We start from the raw sequence: 23,667 nt of genomic DNA, 5'->3' as shown, positions 1-23,667 counted from the left end.
CAACACCTCTTCCCTACGTACCTCAATGCCATCTATTCTATTAGCCTGGGGCTCAGCATTCTCCTCCACAACATTATCTTTTTCCTGAGTGAATACTGACGAAAAATATTCATTTAGTATCTCGCCTATCTCTTCAGACTCCACACACAATTTCCCATCCCTGTCCTTGACTGGTCCTACTCTTTCCCTAGTCATTCGCTTATTCCTGACATACCTATAGAAAGCTTTTGGGTTTTCCTTGATCCTTCCTGCCAAATACTTCTCATGTCCCCTCCTTGCTCGTCTTAGCTCTCTCTTTAGATCCTTCCTCGCTACCTTGTAACTATCCATCGCCCCAACTGAAACTTCACACCTCATCTTCACATAGGCCTCCTTCTTCCTCTTAACAAGAGATTCCACTTCCTTGGTAAACCACGGTTCCCTCGCTCGACGCCTTCCTCCCTGTCTGACCGGTACATACTTATCAAGAACACGCAGTAGCTGATCCTTGAACAAACCCCACTTATCCAGTGTGCCCAACACTTGCAGCCTACTTCTCCACCTTATCCCCCCCAAGTCACGTCTAATGGCATCATAATTGCCCTTCCCCCAGCTATAACTCTTGCCCTGCGGTGTATACTTATCCCTTTCCATCATTAACGTAAACGTCACCGAATTGTGGTCACTGTCCCCAAAGTGCTCTCCTACCTCCAAATCCAACACCTGGCCTGGTTCATTACCCAAAACCAAATCCAACGTGGCCTCGCCTCTTGTTGGCCTGTCAACATATTGTTTCAGGAAACCCTCCTGCACACACTGTACAAAAAACGACCCATCTATTGTACTCGAACTATATCTTTTCCAGTCAATATTTGGAAAGTTAAAGTCTCCCATAATAACTACCCTGTTACTTTCGCTCTTATCCAGAATCATCTTCGCCATCCTTTCCTCTACATCCCTAGAACTATTAGGAGGCCTATAAAAAACTCCCAACAGGGTGACCTCTCCTTTCCTGTTTCTAACTTCAGCCCATACTACCTCGGAAGAAGAGTCCCCATCTAGCATCCTCTCCGCCACCGTAATACTGCTCTTGACTAGCAGCGCCACACCTCCCCCTCTTTTGCCTCCTTCTCTGAGCTTACTAAAACACCTAAACCCCGGAACCTGCAACATCCATTCCTGTCCCTGCTCTATCCATGTCTCCGAAATGGCCACAACATCGAAGTCCCAGGTACCAACCCATGCTGCCAGTTCCCCTACCTTGTTTCGTATACTCCTGGCATTGAAGTAGACACACTTCAAACCACCTACCTGAACACTGGCCCCCTCCTGCGACGTCAAATCTGTGCTCCTGACCTCTATACTCTCAAATCGAAATTTGTGTTGCATGTTCTTAAGCAATGAGATGGGTAGTTGGCTATTCCCAAGCTTCATTCCTGTCATCAAGAAGAGAGAAACCTTTCACATTTTCTCCTTTTCCGTTTCTGGCTCGGGGCCTGTCTGAGGCAGCAAGACTGACATCTGGAAATTGTTATGGATCTGAGTTCACACAAGAGACTGTTTTGGTGACTTGTGGTGCGGCTTTTTTGCTCAGTTTTCCCTGCACTTCACAGAGGTACTTGTGTATCCACCAATGTTTAGAAAGTTGGTACTTTCACCTTGTTTGGGATGACCAGGAGCACACGTTTAAAAAAAAAAAAAAAAATGCATGAAAGTAGTTTTACTGTGTTACAGCGGCTTAAGTAATAAATCAATTTATGCTCACAGCCACATGGTCAAGACCAAGTATGCTTCTAGCCGCTGTTTTACACAGCGTGTAGGACATTAGTAATCATTGTGCATCTAAACTAAAGGGAGCCGTACTTTTAATTGCAGCCCAGTTCTGCTGTGTCTCTTGAAAGGATGACGAATGAGAAACAAAAATAAAATCCAATAGCGAGTCTCTTTCTGACATGACATTCACAGAAAGTAGAGTTATCCTTTTATATTTATTGGACAGAATTAGCTATCAATAGCCAAATGTTATCTTTGTACCCATAAGTTAGTTTTCTATGAAATTCTGATTTCTCCAGGAAATAGACATTATCATTCAGATAACGCGGAGAGGATCTTTTTTTAAACATTGGTCTATTGCTCAAGACAAGGGCTGTTTGTGGCACTGCTGTAAAATCTGGGTGTCTACTGTTTAAAAATAAACTTTTCATCAGAAACCAAAATGTAAGTCAGCTGTTTTATCTGAAGTCATTTGTTTATGGCTAGTACCATGGTTGTAACTGAACTTTAGATAATTGCCTCCAGACTGGTTCTTTGTTGTCCTGACTTCCTTTGTAAGTATTCATAGCTCCATATTTTGTATTTTGAAACCTCAATGGAGACTCTTGCCATTTCTGTTAAGTCTATTGTTCGGAACAAAGCGCACCTTCTAAATTTAGACTTGTAATCACATGCAATTGTTTTCTAAAGGAAATCTCTTTAGGTGTAAAAATGTCATTTTGTTGCTAGGGCGACTGCCAGACCAGAGAGGAAGCGGTTACACTCGGCGTTGGACTGTGTAATAATGGCTTCATGCATCATGGTAATCAAACAAATGCAAAAAACTTTCTTCAAATGTAATTTCAATGTGATGGTTGGGAATTATTCATAGTTACGTTGACAGTCAATACTTAAGGTGTCCTGCAGTTCCTTTTTGTTCTTTGCAGACTTTCTATGTTTAATAATTTGACCGCCCAACACTGCCCACTCCAGTCCACAAAAAAAAGATAATTGGATCATACCAATTCACTCATGAGGGTATTCATGAAGGCCCGCATTCTCAACCTTGCCCTTTGCCTGAGGTGCGGTGATCCTCAGGTTAAATCACCAGCAGTCAGCTCTTCTCCCCCCCCCTCAAAGAGGGAAGCAGCCTATGGTCATCTGGGACTATGGTGACTTTACTTACTTACTTTACCAGTCACAGATTTGCCTGTCTCAATTGACCTCCCCAGTTGTGTTGAAGAACAGTGGGAGGTAGGTTTTGCATTGTGCCTTTTCCTTCTCCTCTTCCTCCTAAAGGCGTCCAATTATCTTCTCAGTAATGTTCAATCCAAGAATTCAGTCAGAATCTCAGGAGACAGCAACGCTTACGAATGCATTCGATGAAACTGACGATTAGAGGTTGTGTATTGAATAACCTTTTGTTACTGTTATTACCTACGGCCATTTCTGCTTTTTTACAACCGGATATTTGAATTCACTAGCTTGACTTTGAACTCAAACAAAATCATCACACACCATTTTTGGTTCATAAACTGGAGCATCCTCTCATGGTGCTGAATGGGCTTTGTTTGTCTGACATCCCCTGTCAGGCCTCTCAAATTATGCATACATGTCAAAAAATGTACATTGTGTCCCCCTTCTTCTCTCTAGAATTTTGACGATACTCTGTGAAACTTTGTGATTTGGTAACTGTTTGTAACATTCCTGCATGCCCATTGTTGCCACTGACTAATTCCTTTTCCAATGGGATCATGGCACAGTGCATGCTATTAACCTGATCAGCCCAGAATTCCGCAAACAGTGTAATAATACATGCTGGTAATCATATTGACTGTTACATGACCTCTCCCTCCCCCACTCAGACCGAATATTGACCTAACCCAGAAAATCAGCATTGAGCCAATTTGAAGGGGAGCTGCATATTTCAAATCTTAGAGCAGATTTTTTTGTGTTACTCACGAGCTATTGATGCTTCTCGATTGTAAACAATTGCCATTCCCCAAATTTTTGTGGTAAGAAATTTCATTTGATGATTGGCAAACAACTGACTCTTGTATACAGGAGAGTTTGGATGTTGAGTCAAAGAGAATGTAAGTCATTTTTAATTTAAAATGAATGAAGGGGCCCATGCCAACTATTTCTTGTATTTATAGGGACATCTTTTTAAATGAATTTCATTTTATTTGCCGTAGTTCACAGTGTGGACAAACATGTTGCCGAGTTATTTGTGATGGATGTTTGATTTTTGTTGAGTATTCTTTATTGGAAACATTAGTAATTTCTTGCTAGAAAAATTTAATTACAGCTCTATAATTATGCTGCTGGTAATTTTGGGAAAATGCCTGTTTTAACAGAATAGTTTGGTAACTCTTGCCGTATGGGGAAAAAGCAAATGTTAACGTTCAGTTTAAATTTTAACAGTGCTTGAGAAAAGCGAATTCAAGGACGAATCCCAGTTTTTTCGGTTTTATGCTGATGAAGAAATGGAAGGGACCAGCTCCAAAAACAAACAGCTGCGGAATGACTTCAGATTGGTTGAAAACATCCTTGTTAAATCCCTTCTGGTAAGAAGATAAATGTTTGATTTTGCATTTGATATGGGAGACCATTTTTCCATGCTGTTATCCAAGTGTTGCAGATGATTAATTGTAGAAATCTGGATGAAATGCTGAACTTGACTGATTAGGTCAATGCACGGGTCATTAATCTACCAAAGGCTTGACACTTGGCTTGTAAGCGTAGAAATTTTGACTTTCAATTAAAAGGAAACATGTTACTGATCAGATTTGTCGGTGTTTTTGCTTTGGATTGATGCCAAGCAAATGGACATGTCTTGTACCTTTCTCCTCTTGCTTTGCGTTTAAATGAAGACTTATGAATCCTTGTCTCTCTTTTTCCTATATTGGTGAGTTTAATTCTTTATTCATTTCTGTACTGTGTAATATATTTTTGTTCCCTCGCTGCACTGTGTCACTCCTCACAATGAATAGACTAGGAAGAATTCTTGTTACTAAGTTCTACCAGTTTTGATTCAAATTTTGGGAGGTCTGGAAGGGTAATTTGAATAAATATTTTTTCCACATTTATGTGTTTGAAAAGAAATAGCTTGTTTTCACTTGCACCTTCCCCTCCATTTGGCTGAGTTTTGATGTCGCTGATTGTCAGCAGTCATGGTTTCACATCCAAGTGCAGTAAGTCAGTACACACAGGCGGTGCTGCTGGAGGGTAAAGTGAGGACTTCATAGTGGCATCTGAAGATGATTAGCAGGTTGTTAGGCAATATTTTTTTTCCCTTTTTAAATTTTCTCCCCACCCAATTAAGGGGCAATTTAGCGTAGCCAATCCACCTACCCAGCACATCTTTGGGTTGTGGGGTGAGACTCACGCAGCTATGGCTAGAATGTGCAAACTCCACACAGGCAGTGACCTGGGGCCGGGATCGAATCTGGGTCCTTGGCGCCATGAGGCAGCAGTGCTAACCACTGTGCCACCTTGCTGCCCTTTGTTGCTAGTTGATCTTGATGTAATTTTAGCTAACTTTGAGACCTTTACAAAAAGCAATGATTGTGTTATCTATCTGGGACAGTTGGTCTTGATCTGCAGTACTACAGCCAGCCAGCTCTAACATCACTGAACAACAGTTGAAATATATTTTTGTATGAGTGACACGGCGGCTCAGTAGTTAGCTCTGCTGCCTACAGCGCTGAGGACCCTGGTTCGATCCCGGCCCCGGGTCACTGTCCGTGTGGAGTTTGCACATACTCCCCGTGTCTGCGTGCATTTTACCCCCACAACCCAAATATGTGCAGGTCAGGTGGATTGGCCACGCTGAATTGCCCCTTGATTGGAAAAAAAATAATTGGATACTCTAAATTTCTTTCAAAAAAGAAATATATTTTTGTTCAAGGTGATTTGCTGCGATATTTCATTACTCTGACAGAATTAGGTTTTTGGCTGCAAATAAAAGACTTGGTAATAATCAAAGGTTTTGTGGTTTTTCCACATTCATGTTTTCCGTTTGGTTTCCCTGAGCATAGTTTTGTTGCCCTTGAGTCGCATGCACCCTTTCTTTGTAATAATCTGTCGAAAAATATTTCAAAGTACACAAATTAATATTTATTTCAAAAGCTGCGTGCAATATTCAAATTTTAAACCTGATATCCTCATTGAATCCAATGGTTGCCAATGGGGTAAAGTTCCACAGGGTAATCTTCATACCTAATGGTGAGTACTGATAGGCAGTTTGTGCAATAGTGTTTATGTAAATTGGATAATTTTCTCCCTCTATATTTGCTGAACATACCACTTGTAGTGGTCAGTTGGACCAGGAGCACTGTTGTAATGTCACTGTAATAACACCTGTTGTCTTGTCCTTATACTAGGAATAATAAACCATGCATTGTATATCTGCAACAAACTCATCAGAAATAAGTAAATGCTTGTGGATAACAGATTTAAACCTGGGAATTTCCTGGTCAGTTTGTGCTCGTACCTCACCATATCATGTAATTGTTCACTGAGTCAACTGGAAGACCTTTAAGATGCTTTCAAATGTGCAACTAAATCTGAATAAATACAAGCTTTTCTAGACATAGGAACCACCTGCCATTATGGTTGGATGGATAGGAAGGTACGAGTCAACAGCCACAGTTGAAAGCAGATTCATCAAGTGGAAGCGTTTCTGCCTGTAAAAATCCCTCCAGAAAAGAAAAGTTGCCCACAACTAACAAAATGGTTGTCACAGCCGTCAGTGGACAAATGGTGTTATCGGACTTGAGTATTTGGCTTTATTTGCGATGTTGGTATTTTGATTAAGTGGGTTTGAAACTAAATTTGAATTTGATATTCTGAGAAATTTGAACTGCGCTTCATCAGCTTCATATTTTACTGAAATTGAAAATGAATGTAAGGTGCGAGTTTGGTGAGGATTATTAGGTGTGATGTTTTTAAACCATAGATGGGTTTTCACCGCATGACAACGACTCCCGTGATTTTTAGTTGAAAATTTAACCAATTACCACTGTTTCCAGTCAACTTCACTTGAGGATTAGAAACATTTACTCCATCGAACCAGATTTTAAATAGCGAAGTGGGATTGGATTACAGCTTTAAACTTTTGGACATGTCGTACTGATGGGTGATGGGTTTAAAAATAGGCCTATTGATAAAGGCCCTGTTAAATGTGGAACTGAGCCATCAAGAGAAGGAAGAACGGGGACTTCCGGTGACGGCGGGCGGGAGGCAGCCGCGCGTTGGAGTGTTCCCGTTCGGGAACGGCATTGTCGGGGGTTAACGCCTGGTCCTAGGGCTAGCGAAGGTAGTAAAAGTCGGGAGACAGCACAGAGGAGGGGAATGTCGAAGACCGGCAAATAAACGGCCGTGAAAAAAGCAGCTGAAAGTCCGTCGGAGAGTGGAAAGGTCACCGCGGGGTCAGTAAAGAAAATGGAGGCTGGAGCACCAGGGGAGGCCGCATTGCTTACGGCTGAAGAAATAACTAAGATGATGGCTGCGGAATTCGAAAGGCAGTTTACAAAATACATGGAGACAATGAGGAAGGAGATGAGGGAGGTTTTGAGTGCGCTAGTGGAGGAGGCGGTTTCCCCGGTGAGGACGGAGGTGGCGAGCGCAGTGGCGGAGGTGCGAGAGCAAGGGGAGGCGCTGAAGGAAATGGAGGAGACGTTATTGCAGCACGGTGATCAACTTGCCTCGATGGGGAAGGAGATGCGGAAGGTGATGGACATTAACAAGGATCTGCGAGGAAAAATGGAAGACCTGGAAAACAGATCCAGGCGACAGAATTTGAGGATTGTGGGGCTGCCCGAAGGAGTTGAAGGACCGAAGCCGACTGAGTATTTTGCCACGATGCTGGCAAAACTATTGGGGGAGGGGGAGGATCCCTCCCGATATGAACTGGATCGGGCTCATCGGCCATGGAGGCCTGTACCAAAGGCGAGTGAGCCGCCAAGGGCAGTGACTCTGTGCTTCCGTAGGTACAGTGTGAAGGAGAAGGTCATGAGCTGGGCCAAGCAGAAGCGGGTGGTGCAGTGGGCTGGAGCTTGTATACGTGTATACCAGGACTTTACGGTGGAGCTGGCGAGGAGGCGGGCTGCCTTCAACCGGGTGAAGAGGGCACTGTACATTGGCAAGGTGCAGTGCGGCATTGTATATCCAGCGAAGCTGAGGGTGACTTACAAGCTCAGGGACTTTTATTTTGGAACGGCGGAAGCAGCGGAGGAGTTTGCGAAGGCAGAAGGACTGTGGCAGAACTGACAAATTGAGAAATGGCCATGTGCCGATGTAACCTCATTACTGTATTTTCTTCTTTTTTGTTTCACTGCGTGTGGGTGTATGGGCTAAAGGAGCCAATGTTGTATATATTTGGACAAGGGAAGGGAAGGGACTTTCATTCGAAATGAGAGCTCTTTGGGGTGTAGGTGGATATGCGGGTTGTGTGTGCTAAAAGGGGATCTCTGGGCTTTCCTAGGGCCGGGCAAGGGGGAGAGGGACCCGGGCTCGGGCCTCCATGCTGGCCGGTTTAAGCCGGCCAGTGAATGGGAGTGAGGTGGGGGGAGGGGCTGCGGCCATCGGAGCCTGGCAGAACAGGGTCCGAGTGGTCTAGCCGGGGTGGAAAGTTGGGGGGAAGGAACCGAGGTTGGGAGGAGCTGGAGACTTTGTGGGGGGGGGGGGGGGGTGTGTACAACTCTTGGGTATCATGTACGGTACTCTTTCAGAGGCTGGATGGCGTTGAGTGTAGGGGGAGGAGGGGGAGTGGACTCTATAGGTCAATGGTGACCATGGGCGGTCCCAGACTCCTTTTTCTTTTTCTCCTTTGTTTTTTGTTTCCACCGTGGGAGGGTTTGGTTTATTGGATGCATATATTGACAGGTGGGCCGTTGTTTGGGGTGGTGGGAGGATGGCATCATTGGTATTGTTAAGGGGATTGATTTTGTATTTGTTACCATTTACTGTTTGTGGGTGGGGTGTAAATTTTTTAAGGAAAATGTGAAAATGTAGAATAAAAAAATATTTATTAAAAAAAAAAGAGGAGGAAGAACAAATGCAAAATACCGTGGATGCTGGAAATTTTAAATAAAAACAGAAAATGCCCAGCAACTCGGAGAAAGAAACAGCAATAACTTTTCAGGTTTGACCTTTCATCAGAATGGGAAATAGGTTGGCAATGTAATGGATTTTAAGAAAATGGCAAGGTGAGGGCTGAAAAAGGGAAGGACTGTGATATGGTAGAAGGCAAGAGAGATTAAATAGCCAAAGTGTAGATGGTGGAAAGCCAAAGAGTATGGTAAAGGGGCAAGTAAAGAAACTCTGTCGAGAGGAGTTGTGAATGACAGTGATGAACAGCTGCTACTTGCAAGCGTATAAGTTTTAAAAAAAAAAAAGACAGTAAAACCAAAACCTGCAAAGAACAAGTTTAATAAAATACGTGCATAGATTGTGGTCTGAAATTGTTGAACTCCATATTGAATTCAGAAGGCTGTAAGATGTTGAATCAGGAGATGAGATGCTGTTCTCTGAGCTTGTATTGGAACATGGGCGGCATGGCGGATAGCACTGTTGCTTCACAGCGCCAGGGACCTTCGTTTGATTCCCGACTTGGGTCACTGTGCGGAGTCTGCATGTTCTCCATGTGTCTGCGTGGGCTTCCTCCATGCGCTCCGGTTTCCTCCCACAAGTCCCGAAAGATGTGCTTGTTAGGTGAATTGGACATTCTGAATTCTCCCTCGGTGTACCCAAACAGGCGCCATAGTGTGGCGACTAGGTGACTTTCACAGTAACTTCATTGCAGTGTTTTAAAAAATAAATTTAGAGTACCCAATTAATTTTTTCCAACTAAGGGGAAATTTAGTGTGGCCAATCCATCTGCCCTGCACATCTTTGGGTTGTGGGGCCAAAACCCACGCAAACATTGGGAGAATGTGTAAACTCCACACGGACAGTGTCCCAGGGGCGGGATTGAACCTGGGACCTCGCCACCGTGAGGCAGCAGTGCTAACCACTGCGCCACTGTGCTGCTCTACTTCATTGCAGTGTTAATGCAAGTCTACTTGTGACATTAATAAAGATTATTATTATTATTACATTGTAGGAGACCGAGGTCAGAGAGGCCATTGTGACAGCAAGGTGTAATAGAAAATGACAGGTTTTTGGACTGAATGGAGGTGTTCCACAAAGCAGTCACGCACTCTGCACTTGATCTCCCTAATATGGAGTATTGTGAGCAGAGAAACTGTATTCTAAATTGAAAGCAGTGTTGGGGCCCGGAACAGGGAGGAGGTAAAAGGGAAAATGGAGCATCTCCTGCGCTTTCCAGGAAAGGGTCATCGGACGATATCGATGTCAGGTTGGCAGAAAAGTGGAAAATTGAATTCAACCCATAGAAGTGTTGTGAAGGGTCTGTAATTCACTCCCTGAGAGGGCAGCAGAGGGAAAAACCCTCCATTCATTTCAAAGGTCCCTGGATATGCACCTGAAGTGCGGTAAACTGAAGGGCCCCGGACTAAATGCTGGAAAGTGGGATTAAGCTGGGCGGCCGTTCTTTTTTCAGCCAGCGATGTGCCGCAAACATTCTATGATTCCATGAAAGAGAGTGCATATTGGGAAGGTTTGAGAAGTGGACAACAGAGTTGCCGAGGGAACATTCCCGTTAGAATCCTGAAAGAGGGGGAAAAATGAAGCTGAGGAAGAACTCTAGTTTAACTCTTGCTCTGCTCCTCAAGCTGGGTAGTGGTGGTGGATTCCAATTTTGATCACTTTCACTAAGGAAGGGAAATTTCAGTCAAGTTCTTGTCCTGATCCAAATTCAGTAATTCCAACTGGTTGGATGTTTGTTGAGAACTGGCTCTGGTTTGGCCACTGGTCAATGGAGCCTTTGATAAAGGTGATCACACCATCCTCCTCCAACTCCTGTCCACTGTCATCCAGCTGGATGCGACTGGTCTCACCTGATCACATTGTTAGCTGTTTAATTGTCACCAGAGAATCACCTGCAATGGCTATTCCTTCTGTTCCTGTACCATTACCTCTATAATGTCCCTCAAGGAACTATCCCTGGCCTTTTCGATGACATAATCCAAAAGCGCAGCATGAGGTTTTGCCTGTACGCAGGCAAAACTCTCACCCTCATCACCACTTGACTTAGCAGCACGAGAGTAGTCAAGACATCAGGCTGCTTATCTAACATCTGGTACTGAATAACCAGACAATTTCTCCCAATTGAATATTGGAAAGACTAAAGCCATCGTCCTCAGACCCCTCTTCCGACTCCATCCCACTAACTGATAACAGTCTGAGAATATGCCAGTCTGTTCACTTTCATTGTGTCACATTTCGTCTTGAAATGTGCTCTAACCTCGTATTTGTGCCGTCACAAAGGCCGTCCATTTCCACCTATGTTACTTTGCACTTGTCTTACTTTACCTGCTGCTGAAATCCTCAATCATGCCTTTGTTGCCTCTGGACTCGACTATTCAATGCGCTCCTGGCTGATCTCCCACATTCTGCTCTCCATAAGCTTGAGGTCATCCAAATCTCCGCTGACAATGCCTTAACTTGCACCAATCGCAGCTCTGCTATCCACCCCTGAGCTTGCGAACCTATATTGATTCCCAGTCATACAACAACACTTTTAGAATTCGCATCCTTGTTTTCAAATCCATTCATGGCCTAACCCCTCCCTATTTCTAAATGCTTCCAGTCCAATAACCCTTTGAAATATTGGCACACATCTAATTCTGGCTTCTTATGTACCATAATTTTTAATCACTCCACTATTGGTGGTTGTGCCTTCCATTGCTTAGGCCCCAACCCTCTTCCTCTCTTATCTCCTTTAAGACATTTCTTTAAAGCCTACCGCTTTGACCAAGATTTTGAACATCTGCTCCAATTTGTCTCATTGCCTAAGTTTGTTTGACAATGCTTGAGTAAGTGTCTTGGGATGGTTTGACTACATTAAAGGTGCTACGTAAATAGTTGTAGTTCTCGAGTGCTGACATTTATTTAGGCTCACATGTGAACAATGCCGTTTGGGTATAACCTGCAAAAATGGATGCTGTTATTTTCGTTGGTTTTGTTAAGGTAGAATATTCCTTTGTAAGATGATGCAAAAGCTTAACAAAAATGCTTTCAATTTTATTGAAATTGAATTTAAAGTTTGGTTGCCGTGCCCCAACAAAAGAGATCTGCTTGGTGTGTCTTACTTGTAGTGCTTTGAGCACCGAATACAAATTCCGGAAACACAATTTTTGTAGCCTGTTTCTGAATCACAGTTAAAACAACGTTCGACAGACATTCATATCAACATCCTGATATTGTCTTATGCTCTTATCATCTGATGGCAGTGAACCTCCCGTTGTAACCATTGTAACCATTCAGAGCTTTTCCATTTCTTTGATTGCTGAGTTACATCCTCCAAAGAAAACTATGCATTGGGGTGGAGAATCCTTGGACAGGGACATAATTAATTTGACATGAAGACAAGTTCTGTGATTGGTGGTCCTTTCTATCTCGCCTTCACATGAAGCAATAAGTTTCTCTTCAATAGTTTACTTCAATGGAATTAATTTGAATGCTTAAACATTTGAGTCTTTACATTACAAGCAGCCCTGTCTGAAAGTTGTTTATTTTGAATCTTAAATCTGGAGAATTCTGTTGACTGAAATGGTGCTTCTGTTTTTGGTGAAGTCCAACTGTCTTAACAGCTTTTTGCAGTGATGTTCTTCCCATTTACCCCCATTGTTACCGTGTCTATTGTTCAGACATACATGAAAGTCCATTGGATTGCCATTGATCTGATTAACCCGCCAATCCTATTCCAGAAATCATTCTATGGCCTTCATGGTTCACGCTTAAATGCAAATAGAATAGTAGCTCAAATTCAGGAAATTCACTTTCTGATATCAAAATCTAGCTCGTCCCCAGTGTTTTAGAATGAATTTGAATCCTGTGCGGTTATGGCCACATGCTTGAAGCAAGATCCTAACTTATTCATTTGAGCTAATGAACGTGTCTTTCATCATTGCTAAAACCAGGGGCGTCATTCTTCGACCCACCGCCGGGTCGGAGAATCGCCGGGGGCTGCCGTGAATCCCGACCCCGCCAGTTGCCGAAGTCTCCGGCACCGGAGATTCGGCGGGGGCTGGAATCGCGCCGCGCCGGTTGGCGGGCCCCCCCGCTCGATTCTTCGGCCCGGATGGGCCGAAGTCCCGCCGATAAATTGCCTGCCCCGCTGGCATAAATTAAAGTACCTTTCTTACTGGCGGGACAAGGCGGCGTGGGCGGGCTCCGGGGTCCTGGGGGGGGGCGCGGGGCGATCTGACCCCGGGGGGTGCCCCCATGGTGGCCTGGCCCGCGATCGGGGCCCACCGATCCGCGGGCGGGCCTGTGCCGTGGGGGCACTCTTTCCCTTCCGCCTTCGCCACGGTCTCCAACATGGTGGAGGCGGAAGAGACGCTCTGCACTGCGCATGCGCGGGAAACTGTCAGCGGCCGCTGACGCTCCCGCGCATGCGCCGCCCCGACATGTCATTTCCGCGCCAGCTGGCGGGGCAACAAAGGCCGTTTCCGCCAGCTGGCGGGGCGGAAATCCCTCCGGCGCCGGCCTAGCCCCTCAATGTTGGGGCTCGGCCCCCAAAGATGCAGAGCATTCCGCACCTTTGGGGCGGCGCGATGCCCATCTGATTGGCGCCGTTTTGGGCGCCAGTCGGCGGACATCGTGCCGTTTGGGGAGAATTTCGCCTCAGTTCTGACCTTGGTGAGTGTATTGACAAGTTGTTAAATGAGATCAATGGGAAGAGTCTTGTTTCTCAAGGTGGCTGGTGGTTTTTTCCCCCAATATAATATTCACACTTTTCTCAAATAATGAATTATGTTTGAGAATGAATTAAGCCAGCTTTAATTTTTTTTTAAAGCTTGGATCTAATTAATAATCATCACTGTGTTGAAACTAAACATGATAGCTGCCTTGAAAGTTTCAGCAATATTATTAATTTTATTTCAATGGAGATTTTCCCTCTCCCTATTCTATTTTTTATTTCCTGTTTCTCCTTTATATAAAATGAAAGCAGCTGAAAACCAAGAAGTTAAACCAAGACCCGTTGCAACAGTTCTTTTAGGTTTCTGTTTTTATGTGAAATCATTTTTTAGCAACTCCACAACACACAGACTTGTGGAAACCTACATCTTTGGCCATTAACATAAGTTACTCACTCTCTGGCCTATACAAGGTATATTGTTTATTGTGCTGATAAGCTGGTTATGTTGCAGCTAAGTTAGTAATGCCAAAGACTCCTCCTGTGAGTTACGAACATTCAAGATAGGAGCAAAAGTCAGCTATTTGGCTCCTTAAGCCTGCTCCGCCATTTAATAAGATCATGGCTGATCCGTTTGTGTTTAGAGTTCCACATTCCCAACTATTGCACACAATATTCGAGATGTGTCTCACCAATGCCCTGTATAACTGAAGCATAGCATCCTTACTTTTATGATCAATTCCTCTCATAATAAAGTATAGCATTCCATTAGCCTTCTTGATTACTTGCTGTACCTGCAAACTAACTTTTTGTGACTCATGCATTTGAATACACCGTTCCTTCTGCACCTTGGAATTCTGCAGTCGTCCTCCTTTTCCGTAATACTGTACTTTTTAATTTTTCCTGTCAAACTTTACATTTTCCCACATCATACGCCACGTGCTAGACCTTTGCCCACTCACTCAACCTATCTCTGTTAACCTGCAAACTCCTTATGTCTTCTTCGCAACATATTTTCCTACTTGTCTTTGTGTCATTTTCAAAATTAGTTACCATGCCTTCGCTCCCCTCATCTAAGTTATTGATACAAATTGTAAAAAGTTGAAGCCCCAACACTGACCTTTGCAAGGTTCCACTTGTCATTGCCAGTCGGACAAAGAAACATTTACGCAAAGTGTGTTTTCTGCAAGCCAACCATCTAATCTTGTATCCATGCTAAACATGATAAATTGCTCCTTTAATGACCAATTCTACCACCTTCCCCACAACAGATGTCAAGGTTAACTGGCCTAGCTGCCTGTTTGCTGTCTTTTTCCCTTCTTGAATAGAGGGGGTATATTTGCTACTTTCCAGTCAGATATAACTTTCCCAGAATATAGGGTATTTTGGAAAATTCGCAGCAACTCATCCTCTACTTCATAGCCACTTTTTAAAATACTATTTTAAGTTTAAATTTTATCAAGAACAATATGAATTTGATTTAATTTGCAGTGTCATCATAAGTAGGCTTTGTTGTGGGCGCATAATATTGGATGCGTACCCCTGTATTTTCTGGTTGTAAATATTTTACTACCAGCAACAGCCTAATTTAGTTTTAACAGGTTGTCAGTCGTGTTGAAACTATACCAATCAAAATTGAGGTGGGCAAGATCAAACAGAATAGTATATGCAATTAAACATAAGGGAAAGATTCAAGCCTTTGAAGCAATACAGAACAAGCTGGTCCCTACTGCCAAGAACATGAGTTGTGTGAAAAGATTTTTTAAAAACCTCAAAATTCTTCAGCATAGATATGTGACCTTTTAAACTTGCATCAATCACTAGGCGAAACAGAAGACATTTATCTGGTACACAGTTTCAGGTTAACCATGATTGGAAGACTAAGGAATTTGGTTTCAAATCAGTTGAAGGCAAGTAAGGAAGACTATCACCCAAAGGATCATTATTAGCTGGAATCAACTTTCTATAGGTAAAAAACTGGGGAAGCCCCTCAGCAATCAGGTGATATGCTGAGAGACCCAAGGTTTTGAATGAAGATTATGGACTGGATGGTTTCATAGATTATCATAGATTATCATAGAATTTACAGTGCAGAAGGAGGCCATTCGGCCCATCGAGTCTGCACCGGCTCTTGGAAAGAGCACCCCACCCAAGGTCAACACCGCCACCCTATCCCCACAACCCAGTAACCCCGCCCAACACTAAGGGCAATTTTGGACACTAAGGGCAATTTATCATGGCCAATCCACCTAACCCGCACATCTTTGGACTGTGGGAGGAAACCGGAGCACCCGGAGGAAACCCACGCACACACGGGGAGGATGTGCAGACTCCGCACAGACAGTGACCCAAGCTGGAATCGAACCTGGGACCCTGGAGCTGTGAAGCAATTGTGCTATCCACAAGGCTACCGTGCTGCCAGGTTCTTCCAAGCATTTCTCTCAGTGATGGTTGACATTGCACATTAATGTTTTACAGCACTCAAACCCCCCACCCCGTCTGCCCACATACCACAGCTCCTGGGCTATTAAAGAAAGGTTTGACTGCAATTGAGCAGATTTTTTTTCATATATTAGTGGTTGAAGCCATTTTTGTAACCAGTCTTTGTCATACATACATAGAAAGATACATAGAAAATAGAAGCATGAACAGGCCATTCGGCCCGTCGAACCTGCTCCGCCATTCATTATGATCATGACTGATCGTCAAAGTCAATATCCTGATCCCATTTTCCCTCCATATCCCTTTACCCCTTTAGTCCAAAGAGCTATCTAATTCCTTCTTGAAATCACACCACGATTTGGCCTCAACTACTTTCTTGGCAATGAATTCCACAGGTTCATCACTCACTGGATGAATAGATTTCTCCTCATCTCAGACCTAAAAGGTTTACCCCTTATCCTCAAACTATGACCCCTATTTCTGAACTCCCCCACCATCTGGAACATCCTTTCTGGATCTACCCTGTCTAATCTTTGTCGCAAGTGATACCTTCTGAACTTCTTGAAACTTTAAAAAGTTAACTTTTTCTCGGTGGATAGGCAATGGCAAACATCCAAATAGCATATTGGTGAACTGCAACAATTGTTCACCACTGTCTGGCGCAAAAAGGTGGACGCACCATGGCTTACAAGGGAAATTGGAGATGGTGGCCAGAATTCTCCAGTCATTGGAATTCATGTTTCTTGATGACAATGCACCCCTGCCATTGGGTTTTGTGGTGGTATGGGGTAGTTTCAATGGGAAATCCCATTGACAAGTGGCGGGAGGACAGAATCTCACCATCAGCGAATGGTGCACGGCCCAAAAACACATGACTGGGGGACTAGAGGATCCCACCCAATATAAGATCCAAGGACGAGGCATACAAATTGACCAGAACAATTAGGATTTGGAGCACTTTAATATTCAGTTAAGGAGGACAAAGGCATTGATTAAGAAGGGGAAAATAGAGTACGAGAACAAGCTTGTGGGGAACATCAAAACTGATTGTTAAACCTTCTGTAGGTATGTGAAGAGAAAAAGTTTGGTGAAGACAAAGGTAGGTCTCTAATAGTCAGAAACTGAAATTTCTAATAGGGAACAAAAAAATGGTTAACCAATTAAATATATGCTTTGGTTCTGTTTTCGCAAAGGAGGACACTAATAACGTACCAGAAGTGTTGGGAAACACAGGGTTGCATGAGAGGGAGGAACTGAAGGGAAATCAGTACAAATCGGGTGTTGGGGAAATTGATGGAGTTGGGGGCCGATGCTCTGCATCCCAGAGTACTTAATGAAGTAGCCCGAGTTATAATAGATGCATTAGTGGTCATCTCTAAGATCCTATAGACTCTGGAGCAGTTCCTATTGTTTGGAGAGTAGCTAATTTGACCCTACTATTTATAAATGGAGGATGAGAGAAAACAGGGAATTATAGACCAGTTAGCCTGATGTTGGTTGTGGGGAAAATGCTTGAATCCATTGCAAAGATTTAATAGCAGAACACTTGGAAAACAGTGGCAGGATTAGACCGAGTGGGCATGATTTACAAAAGGGAAATCATGCTTGGCAAATCTATTGTAATATTTTGAGAATCTATGAAGGGGAGCCAGTGGATGTTGTTTATTTGGACTTTCAGAAGGCTTTCAACAAAGCCCCATCTAAGAGATTAGCATGTAAAATTAAAGTGTATGGGATTAGGGGTTGTGTTTTGAGATGGATAGAAAACTGGAAAAAAAAGAGTAGGAATTAATGAGTCTATTTCAAATTGACAGGCAGTGGCTAGTGGGGTACCACAGGGATGAGTGCTGGGACTCCAGATATCCACAACGTATATTTGAGTGCAGGAGCAGGGATGTCTTGCTGTAGTTGTACAGGGGCTTGGTGAGACCACACCTGGAATGTTGTGTGCAGTTTTGGTCTCCTTATTTGAGGAGGGATGTTCTTCCAATGGAGTGTGTGTGTGTGTATTGGTGTGTGTTAGTTAGTGTGTGTGTGTGTGTGTGTGTGTGTGTGTGTGTGTGTATTAGTGTGTGTGTGTGTTAGACAGGGTAGATGCAGGACGGGCTTTCCAGATTGTGCCGGGATCCAGAACCAGTGGTCACAGTCTGGGGATACGGGGTAGACCATTTAAGGTTGAGATGAGAAGAAATTCCATCACCCAGAGTGGGGAGCCTGTGGAATTATCTACCATGGAAAGCGGTTTAAGCCAAAATATTGTGCGTTTTCCAGAAGGAGTTGGATATAGCTTTTGGGTCTTAAGTGATCATCGGATGTGGGGTGAAAGTGTGAACAGGTTACTAAGTTGAATGAGCAGCCATGATCATAATGAATGGCGAAGCAGGCTCGAGATGCCGAATGGCCTCCTACTGCTACTATTTTTTATGTTTCTAATCGGAAATGTGCACAGTTGATGATCTGTTATTGAATACAGTAAGAAGTCTTACAACACCAGGTTAAACTCCCAACAGGTTTGTTTCAAACACTGGCTTTCGGAGCACTGCTCCTTTCTCAGGTGAATGAAGAGGTATGTTCCAGAAACACATAAATATATATAGACAAATTCAAAGATGCAAGACAATGCTTTGAATGCGAGCATTTGCAGGTAATTAAGTCTTTACAGGATGAACGGACATCGCGCGACAATTGCCAGGCAGGAATGTTCCCTTCCAGTCAGGGAACACGTCAGCTGTTAAGGGCAATCAGCCTCTGATCTCCAGGTAAGCGTTCTCCAAGGCGGCCTTCAGGATACGCGACAACGCAAAATCACCAAGAAAGAAACTTGTAGCCAAGTTCCGCACACATGAGTACGACCTCAACCGGGACCTTGGATTCATGTCACATTACATTCATCCCCCACCATCTGGCCTGGGCTTGCGAAATCCTATCAACTGTCCTGGCTTGAGACAATTCACACCTCTTTAACCTTGGGTTACCCCTATCTCTGGATCTGCAAAGACTTAATTACCTGCAAATGCTCGCATTCAAAGCATTGTCTTGCATCTTTGACTTTGTCCATATATATGTTTCTGGAACATACCTCTTCATTCACCTGAGGAAGGAGCAGTGCTCCGAAAGCTAGTGTTTGAAACAAACCTGTTGGACTTTAACCTGATGTTGTAAGACTTCTTACTGTGCTCACCCCAGTCCAACGCCGGTATCTCCAAATCATGGCTTTTATTGAATAAGTATTTCCAAAGGAAGGATAGCAAGTAAATAGGGACGTGCAGGGAATTACGATTAAAGGAACTGTTGAAAAAAAAAAGACAAGTTGCTGAAGTTTTTCCTCTTGCACTCATCAGGCATGCCAAATTTAAAACCAGCACAACGAGATGAAATTAAATTACTGCGGTTGCTGAAATACTACAGGAGAAAAGGTGCTGATTGGTTGGCAAGGCGACTCTGATTGGCCACGGTGATGCCACAGTGGGAACAACGGGAGCTATAGGCTCCCAGTTAATTCAAAAAAAGGCCAGGCTTGAGCAAATTACTTTTTATTTGGCAGAGAACCAGTCCCTGCATATGAGTGTATGTCACATCCAGCTAGTATAAATGAGCCATATGATGAGTTGAACTGATTATCTTAAATTAGTTATTTGTGAAGCTGTTTGCACTCCAGATTGTTTAGCAAGTGCTGCTCAATCGTGGAATCACATCTAACATCTGGCATTTTGTTTTGTGTTTTGCATATTGCATTCTTCTGTGGTCGACTCCTCTTTTGTTGCAATTTGGGGATCTTGAAAAATTGTCTTATGTCTGTAACATGTAATGAATCTTTTAAGATGTTTTTATGCTTGTAATGGAAAATAAACAACTCACCAGCTTTAAATTAAAAAATCTTACTCATGTCAAAATGTATAGTGGGCAACCGCTGACTTTGGAACTCAGGAACATATGCTGACCATTTGGCCTTCAGCCCTGTTCTGCCATTCAAAGAACGATACAGCACAGGAATCGGCCCTCCAAGCCTGCGGAGCATGGATGATCAGCAACCTAACTACATATACCTGTCTTTATCCCATATCACGTTGTGTCTTTTGGTTAATAAAGAATCCATCAATCTTAGTTTTAGGATGAATAATTGATCTGTCTATCCTCAATTGTTGCAGAAGAGAGATCCACTCTCTTGCGCAAATAGGTGTTTACTAATTTAAAGTTTGAGTGTGTTTCGGTCCATGTTCGGATTCCCTTATTGTATTATTGATACGATTTCTTGTGTCGACAATTCACATTTGGAAGGAGGAATTCTCCCTATGAGTGAAGTGTAGCAATGACCAGATTTGACACTTGAAGAAAGGTTCAGGAGTACAAAAGCAAAATATTGCAGACGCTGGAAATCTGAAATAAAAGCAGAAAATGCTGCGGAAGAACTCAGCAGATTTGTGGAGAAAAGAAACAAAGTTTGTGTTTCAAGTCTAATATGTGTCCTGTTCAGAACAATTAGATGTCCAGGAACTGAAATTCATCTTCAGGGACACAAAACTGGTGCGAGCAGATTTGCCACCTGTTATTCACCCTTTCCATTGACTGACTGCAGGGGATTAGTTCCTACTTCGAAGGAGAACTCTTTTCAAGCGTCAAAGTGCAATTGAAGATGCATTAAATCAAACCTTTGATTAAAGATTTGGATCTAGTTAAAAGTAATTATTTGAATTGGACTGAAAATGAGTGCTCTGCAGTGGAAACAAACATTCCAAGTTCAAGTGTTGAAACCTCCACCTGTCTTGCAGTGTGTACAATTCTGCAGTTGTATATATTTTAGTCGTCTATTTAAATTGATTTGTATGAACACAGGTGAGGCGTGGATCAGCATGCTGTGGATGGTGATGCAAATAATTTTCGATGTTCTTTTGATATTTCAGATCAACGACATGGAGATTGTGAAAATTTTGTTCTTAAATTTGTTTTCTTTCCCTAGATTTTCCCTGAAGAAGAGTGTTACGGATTTGAAATTGAGGAGAAAAATAAGATCATTGTGGTGAAATCTGTTCAAAGTGGCTCTTCTGCAGAGGTAATTCCTATTTTGCTTTACTGTAATATTGGAATTCAGACCCAATGTATAGTACAGCCTGGACAGATGGGCATCAATACGTGGTACTGCACAAAAAAGACTTAAAATATTGGATCCATGCAGCAGTGGATCAAGAATGGGAATATTCAAATATTTTTTAATTTAGGATTTTCTAGATCAACGTATTTGAGTCTCATGAAGGAAATGGAATGCTAAGTGTGAGAGGGAGCATGTTCCAGTGTTTCAGGCCTAGACCTTTGAAGGCATATCTCCCAGTGGTGAGGTGAAGGAAGTGAAGGATGCACAAGAACCAAGAATTGGAGCAACACTGAGTTATCAAAAGGTTGTGAGGCTGGAGGAGGCACAAAGAAAGGAAAAGAGTTAGTCTCTGAAGGGGTATGAACACAGACGAAAATTGTCATTTTGAGGTATTTGTGCATTTGGAGCATTTTGGGCGAGATGAAGCCCCACGGAAAGATTGGGGAACAAAGATGAAAATTTTTAAACTGCTGTCAGACCATAGTCATTGTCGGTCCGTGAGCACAGGGGTGATGGGAGAATGGGACGTGGTGCGGATTTAGATGGAAGCAACACTGTTTTGGATGCCCTCAAGTTTATGGAGGTATCAGGCTTGCCAGAACATCACTGAAATAACTGAGTCTGGAGATAAAGCAAGAACGAGGGTCGACTGGTGCAGCAGTGGAGACGAGTGATTTTACAGCAATGAAATAAGCATTTCTTGCAGTTTGACGCTTTGAATTCAGGCTTGTCTCATCAAGAGTTTATTTGGTCTATTGAAGGCATGCATATGTGAAAGACACTAGTTCACATTTCAGGGGGCTGCTTTTGTAATTCCCCTGGGTTGCACTATAATAGGGCAGTGTAAGTCAATTCCCATGGAAGTAAATCACCATTGAACTGAAGACCTATCTGCAGAACACCCAAATTTGTAACATGATGACTAGGTTTTTAAATTATTCTTTCGATGAAATGCGATGCAGCATTTATTGCCCATCCCTTATTGCCCTTCAGAAGGTGATGGTGAGCCACTGTCGTGAACAACGGCAGTCACTGTGGTGTAGGTATTAGGAAGGATATTTCCAAGATACAGTGTCAGTGACGGAACGGCAATATATTTACAAGTCAAGATGGTGAGAGACTTGAAGGGGAGCTTGCAGGTGATAGTGCTCCCATTCATCTGCTGCTCTTGTCCTTCTAGGTTGTAACATATAACATGAAAATTACTGCACAACCAGACTGGGGTCATAATGAAAACCGGGTTTGCTATCATAGAATTTACAGTGCAGAAGGAGACCATTTGGCCCATCGAGTCTGCACCGACCTTCGGAAAGAGCACCCCACCCAAGCCCCTTGCACCACCCTATCCGTGTAACCCAGTAACCCCACCTAACCTTTTTGGACACTAAGGGCAATTTAGCATGGCCAATCTACCTAAACTGCAAGTCTTTGGACTTTGGGGAGGAAACCGGAGCACCCGGAGAAAACCCACGCAGACACTGGGAGAATGTGCAAACTCTGCACAGACAGTGACCCAAGTCGAGAATCGAACCTGGGACCCTGGAGCTGTGAAGCACTGCTACTGTGCTCCCTGTTATGCTCGGCTTACTAATATTCTGAACTGTGAGTTTAAAAGCTATAGTCTGGTTTGCGTATTTGATACTGTTTCAAAAAATCTAATCGTTCTAAAAAATTGTATTGAGCTCCATAATCACATTTGATACCCCTGGTCATGGGAATTTCTTCTCATGCAAGATGATACGTTTGAAATTACAAAATGTCATACGGTGACTGGCTACTACTCAGTTGGACATGCTATAATTTGCCTGGTGGGGTTTGTCGTTTGAGAGGTTATGGTAGCCTCTTGGCACCAGAATACTGCATCATAGCTAATCGACTCAAGAATTGATGGATAAGTCTCCAGAGTTTTTTCAAATGTGGAAATGCAGTTCCATCAGTATGCAGCAGTTTATTTTGAGTACGTTCCTCCATTTCACAGCGGACTTGGCCAACGGCAGCATGGTGATAACATTTCCACAGCAAATTTGGATAGGTGGTTTCACGTGTGGCACTTGTCTGTGTGCCTCTCTCTCTCTCTCTCTCTCTATTTCTAATCCAGTGGAAGTAGAATTCAAGAGGTTTTCGTTTCACGCAGTACATAAATTTTCCTCGCCCGGTTTGTGTTTATTATTCAGAGAGACCGCAACTCTGTCAGCTTGTCCAGTAATCAACCTACCAGTTATAGATTTTATATAAATTAAAAATAATTTCTTATTTCTGTAATTCAAATTAAGTATAGTTATGCAAATTCTCATTCATGGAAGCAGTTGCAGACAAATTCAATCTTCAAAAAACAAAGCTGTGCAAATTGATGACTTGAGAAAGATTTTGAGTGAATGAGATTCCAGTGGACTTGTTTTATGGGAATTCATAATAGAGATGAAAGAATGCAGTAATGTTGACATAGTTTTTGTTTATTTTATCCTTTTCAATCCCCCTTTTTTGTAGTACTTCTCTTATAGCACCTCTTGATGCCTATATTTTGCAAATCAACATCTCTTATACTTGAGCAGTTTATTTGAATAAGTCTACTTCCCATTAGATTTTCAATTTCCTAGGGATAAACAATTATTAAGACTGCTGTTGGAAATTTGGATAA

At 43.0% G+C, this 23,667-nt stretch overlaps 1 protein-coding gene across 1 annotated transcript in view; it reads left to right on the top strand.

Annotated features, from left to right (window-relative positions):
* The window catches only part of LOC140428408 (phosphatidylinositol 3,4,5-trisphosphate-dependent Rac exchanger 1 protein-like), a 303,808-nt gene that overhangs the window by 186,649 nt on the left and 93,492 nt on the right, over positions 1-23,667 (top strand). Inside the window, exons 15-17 of the mRNA XM_072514826.1 lie at positions 2,482-2,554; positions 4,156-4,298; positions 20,898-20,990. Coding sequence (XP_072370927.1) covers positions 2,482-2,554; positions 4,156-4,298; positions 20,898-20,990 — 309 coding nt within the window. The remainder of the gene's footprint in view (positions 1-2,481; positions 2,555-4,155; positions 4,299-20,897; positions 20,991-23,667) is intronic.

The sequence above is a fragment of the Scyliorhinus torazame genome, chromosome 8 (genome assembly GCF_047496885.1).
Source record: "Scyliorhinus torazame isolate Kashiwa2021f chromosome 8, sScyTor2.1, whole genome shotgun sequence".
NCBI classification, from domain to species: domain Eukaryota; kingdom Metazoa; phylum Chordata; class Chondrichthyes; order Carcharhiniformes; family Scyliorhinidae; genus Scyliorhinus; species Scyliorhinus torazame.
This window is presented reverse-complemented; position numbering and strand designations above follow the sequence as displayed.